This window comes from Alligator sinensis, unplaced genomic scaffold, assembly GCF_000455745.1.
Source record: "Alligator sinensis unplaced genomic scaffold, ASM45574v1 scaffold297_1, whole genome shotgun sequence".
Classification (NCBI taxonomy): Eukaryota; Metazoa; Chordata; order Crocodylia; family Alligatoridae; genus Alligator; species Alligator sinensis.
This window is the reverse complement of record NW_005841848.1, coordinates 5,423,469-5,433,713: the sequence shown is the minus strand read 5'-3', so window position 1 is coordinate 5,433,713 and position 10,245 is coordinate 5,423,469. Positions and strand designations below refer to the sequence as shown.

Below are 10,245 nucleotides of genomic sequence, written 5' to 3'. Positions count from 1 at the left end.
CGTCAGCCAGTGCCTTCAGTACCCTCGGATGGAGCTCATCCGGGCCTGCCGACTTAAACGCATCCACTTTCTCCAAGTGCCTCTGCACCATCTCAGGGTCTATGCTTGGTAGTCTGGCGCCCTGCTGCTGCCTCTCTACAATTCCTGTGAGAGCCTTGTCTTGCCCCTCGCTTAGGAACACTGAGGCAAAGACTCATTGAGGAGTTCAGATTTGTCCCCCCTGTCCGTCACCAATTGCTTATGCCCATTTAGTAGAGGTCCTATTCCACCCTGGGCCTTCCTTTTACTCCCTATATATCTAAAGAACAATTTTTTGTTATCCTTAACTTGGGATGCCAAGATCTCATTCATCTTGACCCTGGCTTACGGAGGCCTGGCTGAACTGGCCCTCCGATCGGTCAGTTGTGGCATGATCCATGGAGGAGAAATGGAGGACAACACAAATGGTGAAACAGAACTCAGGTAAGTCTCAGCCAGTAGGGTCATCGTTACCATGGACTGTGTCCCTTGGCTCTGAAATAATCCAGTCTTTAGGGCTGCAGGTCTTTCTTAAGTGCCCAGCCATCCCAAAAGTAATAAAAGATACCAAAAGAAAATATATAGGCTTTCCTGGCCACCTTTGCCCAGCTTGGATATTTCCCAGCCTTGGATGCTTTGGTGTCCATCCTCAAAGCTTCAGCAGCACCTGCTGCCTTCCTAGGTGCGGCGAGTCTGTCCACCTCCCCATATCAACTCAGTTCCTTGAAGTCGATTCCCCTGCCAGTGTGACTAAGCCAGCATTGGCTCGATTCTACCCTTTTTCCCGAAGCTGCAGCCCAGCCTCCCAGGCTCTATGACCCAGTAAAGTAAAAGGAAAAAAAGACCCAAAAGTAAGACCTGCTTGGAGCACTGCTGGCTCTCCAGATGGCCCCTTTCCTTCAGTGTGTCTCCCGGCCAGTGCTCCCTGCCTTCCCTACTGCTACAGGTCTCATGGCATCTCTTAAAATTAATGGAGTCGCCTGGGGCTCCTGAGTTGTAGTTCTGCTGGCTGCCCATGGCTTGGAGCTCCTTCACCGGTGCCTCAGCATTTCCGGCTCCCTGTACTCATCTGGTACCCATCACTCGCCTTTCCTGGCCCTGGCAGCAGGCCAGAAACACCCACACTACCACAGGAGGGGCTGATCTCGATTGAGCAGCTCCTGACAAACCACAGTGGCTGCTGGTCACTCGTAGACAGTTCCAGCTGGGTCAGTAAGTTTCCCCCTGCTGCAAGCTCGGGAGAGTTTTTTCTCACTCCTTCACAATGAGGACTTGAAGGCATACAACTTTTGGTGCACCAGAAAATCTGCCATTTACATAAAAAATGGGTGGCAGAACTGATGATCAATGAGATCACTTTCTGAAGGAGGGGGAGCACCTCCCTCAGTCGAATGCTAGACCAAGGATCAGAACAGTAATTCCAGCAATTCTCTAGTTACCTGGGTGTAATACAGAGTGTTTAACCATTTGCTCACTACTGTTCCGGTACAGAGCTCACAGTCTTTCACAGATGTCTACTAAGTAGAAATAGCGTGCTTTGTGGACCAGATCAGAGCCCGCTGACAGAAGGTGAGCAGGACTCCAGAAAAGAGAACTGGAATGTGGATCAGGCCATACAACAGGCATGAGCTATGGGTAGGGATCTCTGGAAGTGGTACCAGAAGTGCTTGGCATGGTGGCTTCTTTAATCTTGGAGTTTCTCCCACACAACCCCTGCCTCCGATTGGCAGAGGGGCCCGCTCACTCATCACTCACCACCCATGCCTGATGGCCAAGAGAAAACTGAAACTTTGGTTTCAGGTGTGGGCAGCAAGTGTAGGTGGTGAGCAGTGAGCAACAGGGCCCCTCCACCAATCAGCAGTGGGGAGCACATGGAGGAAGCTCCAAGATTAAAGAAGCCATCATGCCACGCACTTTCAGTGCAAATTCCAGAGATCCCTAGCTATGGGATGTTATGCAATAGTATTATAATATTTGATGCATATTATACAGGACCCAGAGCGGGAGTTTGGTAAATAGCATTCATCATCCTTACTACTACATTTACAATTGGAGAACAGCTGAAAAGGCTTCATGCAATATTACATGCAGGGGTGGGATTTAGCTTCTGAAGAGAACAAGCAATCTAATAGAATGCAAGGTGGCATCCACATCTACTTGTACCATATCCTCTTGGTTTGGATGTCTTAGCTGAGCAGAGCAGTATGGCTCAAGGCAGCTCAACAGTCCGCCATGTTAACACTCTCTATAGATTACCTCTCCTCTGTCCAGATGGATTATCTCCCCTACACTAGGCCATATTAAGCTGGACTCCCTTTCCTATCAACTACACTTGGGCTTCTAACCAACCTTCCTCATTCCATAATGTCTGCTTCTCCCGATGGGAACGGTCTGCTTCTTCACTCCCTTCCCCAGCAGAGTTCCTTCCTGAGGCCTTCTGTTCCCTTTATTTCCCACAGAACCTTAGATTTTTCTCTTTTGGAAGGGGGACAGCACTAAAAGCAGGACCTTCTCTGCCCTCTGATGCAGTCTTGAAGGACCATTATCCATTTTCCTCAGATATGCTAGGAAGGAACCTTTAGTATCACTTTACAGGAAAGCATTCCATTTCTTCCTCACCCTTCCATGCCATTCCCCCACTCTCAAGATGGATTAAAAGAAGGCAGGGGGGAATTTAAACAAGTAGGTAAGGATTCAGATTTATTACATATATTCATTATTACAAGAAAGGGTCAGGATTCAAATGACTCCGCATTTTGGCACATACACCTCTGTTTGTAACTTGATTATAATGGTAGCTGTTTTAGATTTAAACAACTGCAGCACTATCTAATGCAGTTTGATTTATAATTCTCCATGGCTGTAATAGGTGAAAAAGTTCAAGTTGTTAGTTCTGTTGGCTATCTGTCCATTCTCATAGTATGGGGTGGTCCTCCATGCTTTAGAAGTCCATGGAGGTTCCCATCTGAGGAGCGAGAGGGGGCAAGAACTAGGGTAGTCAGACTGCTAGTCAAGCCTCTGTAGCCTATTTAAGCATCTTGTTTGTCGTCCATTTAAATTTTAACCACACTGTCCCAGGCTGGTGAAGCTTGAAAACTTTTCATGTAAGAAAAACTCTAGTAGGTTGCCAGGATTCCTGGGTAGGGCAACATGTAACATCTGTCTCTGTAGTTCACTAGCTCTCACCAGTGGTTGATATTCTCTTCTGTCACCAAGCATCAAAAATTCTCCTTTGTATATATTGATGATAGTCCATTGGTCTGGAATGTAGCCCCATTTTTCTACTCTGAACACCTTCAAACAGATGTATTTGCTTAAGCACTTCTCCAGCTGGAAATAATATTAAAAGCACTACTGGTAACCAGATCACTGTTAGGATAGGCTCCAGCTGGCCCCCTCTTGGCTCCAAAACATTTAAAATGTATTTAATGCATTTAAAATGTAATTTTTGCCATTATGGATCTGTAAACTGGCAGTGGGCATGGCAGGAGTTTTGGAACAGGGCAGCAAATAAAGACTGAACAAGTGCTTTGAAGATAATCTTTGAGAGAAAAGGACAAAACAAAGCAGAAGGACCTGAGAGGCTGTTTGCTCCAGCATTATTACTGATGAGTGTGCAGTCTCCACTATACTAGCATACAGCTAATGATGAAGCCACTGGCAATGTTTGGTGGCCTCTGACCCAAACTGTGGGCATGTCTACACAAGATGCTATGTTATGCTACTTTCAAAAGGAAGTACTAAATGACAGCACAGTAACAGAGGCGCCATATGGCTACGTGTAGATGTGCCCACAGTGAAGTAAACTGTACAGATTTATTATACTTACTTCACACCTATACAGCTACAAATAACTTGCACAATATATTCTGGCACGGGCAAGGAAAACAGGCACATATTTACCACCAGTAAGAATATATGGGTGGTATTGTACATAGTAACAACTTCTGAGGACACATACATTTTAGCATGTTTTTCTGCACTGTTTGTTTGTTCTGCACTTTAATTAAACTCTCTTTTACCAGGTTTTCTCAGGGCAGGGTTTTATTTCATAAAGTCGTGGCAAAAGAGGATATGTGGTCTATGGCAGTAAAGGTGGAGCCTGCTTTTCAGTGAGACCTGTTCTCAGCTGGATTTCCTGTTGAATTTTCATTTTGTTTCCATTAAAATGTCATCTGGCTAACAGTCCCAATAAATATAATTTATTTCACATGTGTTATACTACCCTTTTGCTGAGAAAAAGATCCCGATCTTGGCCACTACTTGCAAAAAACTATTATTTTTTAAATTCCTTCTTTGCTGGATCACATGACTCTGATCTCAAAACAGAAAAAGTAATGGAAAAAATGTTTCTTTTCCTCTACTGCATTTAGGATGTGGTGTTTTTCCCGAGAGTCCAAGAGAATGATTGTTACCATGCATCCTGAGAAGCCTAACTTTTCCATTACATATAAACATTCCTAGTTATAAAATTAAACAGTTATGGCTTTCATACAATTCATATTTGGAAAAGATTTCACAAGTAAAACTATGTAAATATGATTTTGGCCATTGTTATTTATAATTTAGGGTTTTCACTGGAATAAGTGATGTGATTATTTCAAGCCTCTGAGCTTCTCTCATCTTATTTATACATTTATCTCATTCATATTCCTTACTTTCCTATTGGCTAAAACAGCTATAGCCAATCAGATGATACTGAAGTTACATAAGGCTCTATCTGAAGACTATATAAAGCCTTTTTACACTGTAGCAAGGGGGAGAATTCTATCAAGATGCAGGTCCACTGCACAAGGTACATTCATGCATGAAGAGATTTGTTTCAAGACACACAGAAAACTGAACCAGTGCTGATATATTTACTAGCCAGTCCTTCCCAGCTGTCAACCTGAGTTGCCAGTAGCAGCTACTGAAAGTAGCTTTTGTGCACTATGAAGAATTTTTCATTTTCTATGCAAGATAATACATATCAGACTGAAAGTCCTTTTCCTCGCCGATTCCTGAGCATGACAAATAAGTCAGATCCAGTTGGAAGACCAGAAAGAGACGAGCAATTAGCTCAGGTAGAGATTGCGGTGTTGGGAGTAATATTTATAACAGCATCTGTGGGCAATTTTATTCTCATTTTGGTACTGTGGAGAAGAAGAAAGAAGTTGTCTAGGATGTATGTTTTCATGCTTCACCTGAGCATAGCGGATTTAGTGGTAGCATTTTTTCAAGTCCTTCCCCAATTAATTTGGGATATCACAGATGTTTTCATAGGGCCAGATGTCTTGTGCAGAACTATCAAATATTTGCAGCTTGTGGGCATGTTTGCTTCCACTTATATGATAGTGGTCATGACAGTGGACAGATACCAAGCAGTATGCTACCCTATGGTCACTTTCCAAAAGAAAAGAGCTCTTTGGAATGCTCCCATTTGCACCAGCTGGTCTGTATCACTGCTCTTTAGCCTTCCACAGGTATTTATCTTTTCTAAGACTGAAATATCTCCAGGCATATTTGAATGTTGGGGCAAATTCATCCAACCCTGGGGCTCAAGGGCATATGTAACTTGGATTTTTGTGGCTATTTTCTTCATTCCCACAGCTATCCTTATCATATGTCAGGTTAAAATCTGCAAAATAATCCATAAGAATATACATGTGAAAAAACAGAATGAGTTTGAAATAACAAATCAGAAGCAAACCCTGTCATCTCGAACCAGCAGTATTAACTGTATTTCAAAGGCTATGATCAAGACTGTAAAAATGACAGTGGTGACAGTGGTTGCATATGTTCTGTGTTGGGCACCTTTCTTCATTGCACAGTTGTGGTCAGTGTGGTTCCCAAGTGGTGTTACTGAAGGTAAGATATCCCTTTACGTCCTAAATAACTTCATAGCAGACTATCACATTGCCACATTTCTTTTTTTTTTTTACATAGAAACTTTATCTGGATATAGAATTTATGGACAGTCATTTGATTGTGACTAAAATTGATTTAATTGTATTTTGCATACGGTATGATGTACAGTGGCTGAAGGCTTTTTATAATGCATTTTTTTTATGGTTTTGTATATGGGTATGTGTGTGCATATGCATACACATAAGCATGCTTTTGATCATTTTTTCTCTGCAGGTTAGAATTAGTAACCAAGATGAACTAGTACTGATTAGTTAATAGCATAGTAAAAAAGGGTTATAACTTTCATCTGCACAAGGAAGGGATCAAGTTATACATTCAGAAATATTTTTGTATCTTAAAGAAATTGAATCTATCTTTTAAAAATAACTAGTGTTCAAATAAAGGAGTAGATTTCTGGTTTAGTATTTATAACAATGATACTATAAGGAAAAATGTATTCTGAAAGTTGAAATATTAGCTATGAACTATGGAATGATTAAAAATTGTGTAACCATGGATATGTATAATACCAATACCAAAATGTCAAAGGATAAAATGCTGTGAGCCACAATAATCTCACTGATGTTATACTGCAACTCCCTTGTGAAAAGCAGACCATTATATGACTTATAAATTTCAGATCTCTAGAGATCAAAGATATACATTAAACAAAATTAGACAATAACATTGGCTGCTGAAAAGATTTCACATGATGGTCTTTATTAAAAAAAATCTTGTTGTGCCTCTCAAACTTATAGGACTTACATTGACCAGGTTAATAAGGATCTATGTTAACATTTGAAATGAGATATATCAAGGCAAAGAAGTAACACCCATATTAAAATACTTCTAATGTATCTGTCACATGTACAGTGACACATAAATAGTGTTACATATACAGTGACAATGCACTGTATTCCATAGACAACTAAAGAAGTGCAATACCTTTTCTAAAAACTAAGTAAATTGAAACCTTCTAATGCTATTCTAGCCTTTTCATTATAACAGGATGAAATGATCACACAACATTAAACATATATTAATGTAAAGAAGAGGTATATCATGGAACATAAATTACTTTTTCTAATGCCTTTCTTCACTGTTCTCTCTTCCTTATGATATTTTTTTAGGTCCAGTATTTACCATTATCATGCTCCTTGGGAATTTAAATAGCTGTGCCAATCCATGGATTTACATGTATTTTTGTGGCCACATTCCATATTGTGCAAATAAGCAGCTGGAAAACATCTCAGCTCAAGAAGAATCTGTGATCACAGGAATCATTAATCTGGGAGACAAGGAGCCTGAAGAAAACATTACTTCTGCATAAATAGCCACTGCTTTTTGTCTTCCTGGTACATTTGCTGCATTCAAATCTTATGTCAAAATCTTATCACTGTACTTTGTCTTCTGGGTAATAGAATAAGCTGAAAAATTGTAAATGTCCTTCACTATACAGATATATTTTCTTAAATGCTGTAACATACTTACCCCTACAAAAAGTTCCAGTTTTGTGGAAGTCAGACTGAACAGTTATATTGAAGTGAATACACATAACTGTCAATAATATGTAGACATCTTTATATGATTCATTTATTTTTCTCATATGAATTGCTTTCCATTCTCTAGGCTCTAGGCTGCTAGCTAGTACATTTTTACAGTCGTGATATCATTTGAAAGAAATCATATAATTAGGTTTGAAGGTGAGGGACTTAAAATGAAGCATGACTAGTTTAGAATTCTAATGACATTAGGAAAATATTTGACAAATCTTGAGAAGGAAACAAAATTAGTGAAATTTTTTGCCAGCTGTGACTTATACCAAGTCTAATTAAACACTTTGCAACATGTAGAGACTCTGAGCAGTTTCATATCATGCTTTCTCAGTGCAATGCTCTTGCCACATTGGACACTTATTCATATATCATCTTAGGTCACAAGAGGTCATTATGGTCATGTTCTAGTATAAAAAGAATTGTTATACCTATTTCCATAGATTGGATCCATTCATGAAGAGCACAAACACATGTTTACTACAACTGTACTCTGGCCATATTGCATAAATTACACAATATGTGAATTTTAGCCACATGGAAATTTTACATCATTTTTTGGCAGAATACATTCATACTTGTATGGCCATTTAGCACCCATCTGCCTTTACTGAAAATGTATCCTGGATGAGGAGCTTGATAAAGCATTCCTAAACCATTTAGCACTCTGTGGGTCCTGCAGTTTAAGCTTCTTGTACTTGCATGATAGAAATAAGACTGCAGTATCTTTGCCTGTAACTGCTGATTGTTTGCTGCTATACTTATACTAATAGGTATTCTTTCTCCTTTGGCTGTTACCAGTCTATTCAAAAGAACATAGAATGACTTATTAGTGGATCTGTCACAGAACAAGATGGAAGTACACTGGCAGAGACCCTTTGGGGATGAATATTTGCACATCATTGGTCTGGATTAGGTTGAGCCCTAGTCAGTGTTACCAAGTCTTCATTTTTATTAACTTTGACATTCTCAAATTCTTTAAAAAGGTTGAAAAAGTAGACTTTACTTTTGCTTTTCTACTATAATAGGATGTACTGGAAGAAATACTATTATGATATACACATATTTTAAAAGCTACTAGGTATTTTAAGAGCCAAAAGTACTAGTATTACATTTTGCCTGAATTCTGAGAAGTGCTTATTTACACTGAGTGGGTTTTTATTTTGTGTTAATATTAGCTAGTGTGATTACATTTTCCATTATTGACTAGTCTCCAGTAACTATAATGACTTATTGCTTACCATTAGCAGAGCTTATATTTTGGGGATGCTGATCCAGGATTAATCATCTCTGATGAAGGGATGTCTTCTGTTTGGGGAAAAATAGCTTGAACCATGGACAGCTGTGGAGAATGAGACTGGGGAACTGAAAAGAGTAGCTAGAGTCAGAATTCATCACATTACAGGCTAGTAACAAATAAACAGATGGATACAAAAACAGATAGCAGATATGAAAAGTGTTTAATAGATCCAAATTCCTGCCCGTTTTTAGATTGAAACTCAAATTCGGTTATTAAACCAAAATATGACAGTTTTTGCATTATTATTTAGGAATTAAAATGGTTATATATGATTGATTTCTAGGTTAGCATTAGGTAGCATTGAATTCCATGATTGAAGAGATTTTGGCCCACATATTTAAGATATTTATTCATTTACTCTATGCCTGTGAAAGCAAATTTGGTGTTTTGAAAGTCTAGCCTGGTATTCTTTTTTTATTCCTGAATTCACCAATTTTAATGTAAACAATATTATGTACACCTTGCAAGATAGCTTAGAAGTGAATTACTTGCCAGATAGTGAAGGGACAGTGTTTTTATGTGTCCCTCAGTGAGTTAATAGATATTTAGCTTGAAATGATTTCATGCTTAGTGGCTCCAGATTTTGACTTATCCAAGAACAAAATCTGCACTTCATCACAGAGAAGTACAAGCTTTCTGGCAAGCAAAGTCATAACATGGACACACTCATATTCATACATCCAGTCCATATTCTAGTTTGGTGAAGGTGATTCATGATCTTGATCGTCAGATGAGAAAACTGATGTAGCCTCAGCTTCTGAGCTGGCATGTATTCAGCAACAACAATAAAGAAAATGAACTATCTGTTCATCAAAAGTATGCTAGCAAACAAAAGCACAAGTATCCTGTTTTTCTTTTAAATAATGGCATGACTGCAGTTGTGACGCATTTGCTGCACAAGAGGACATGGAAAGCTCCACTGTGGTATTTTGGCTCTTATTTTTTCTATTTGCATAGACAGTAGTTTAACTGAATAATTTCAGGCAAAAAAAACCCTATTGCATTTACTCAAATAGAAGATGACTCCAATTATAAGATGCCTGCCCCTCAATAATTAGATTCTATACTTGGAAGATTATAACAGATTTATATTTTTTTCATATATGGAATCTAATTATTGGAGGTTTCCCTTGAATTTATCCCTTTCCCATTGCTACAGAAGAGAAAATAAATATGGGGAAGTCTTCATATATACTATTATATGATTTAATAGAAGTATGAAAGATTTATTTAAATATGTTGAGTGACTATAAAAAAAATCACAATATGATAGAATAGTGTTATTTTTCCCTCCTTTCTTTGAGTTTGTGTTTTTAGCATTATATACTTCTGTACTGTTGTTACTTAAATGTTGAGTTATTGATATTGAGGACTGGAAAGTCAGAATTTAAACACCTCTGAGAAACACATTCCTGCTCTTGACACTGACTGAAGGTAACCTGAAATATCTGGGAGATTTAATGATAAAGATGTCATTCTTAATACATA

At 38.8% G+C, this 10,245-nt stretch overlaps 1 protein-coding gene across 1 annotated transcript; it reads left to right on the top strand.

Annotated features, from left to right (window-relative positions):
- Positions 1-2,719: 2,719 nt before the first annotated feature.
- Positions 2,720-8,277, top strand: LOC102386473 (arg8-vasotocin receptor-like). Its single transcript, XM_006015963.3, has 2 exons — positions 2,720-5,865; positions 7,035-8,277. Exons 1-2 carry the CDS (start codon positions 4,950-4,952, stop codon positions 7,232-7,234), a joined length of 1,116 nt encoding a protein of 371 aa, XP_006016025.1. The 5' UTR covers positions 2,720-4,949; the 3' UTR covers positions 7,235-8,277.
- Positions 8,278-10,245: the final 1,968 nt, after the last annotated feature.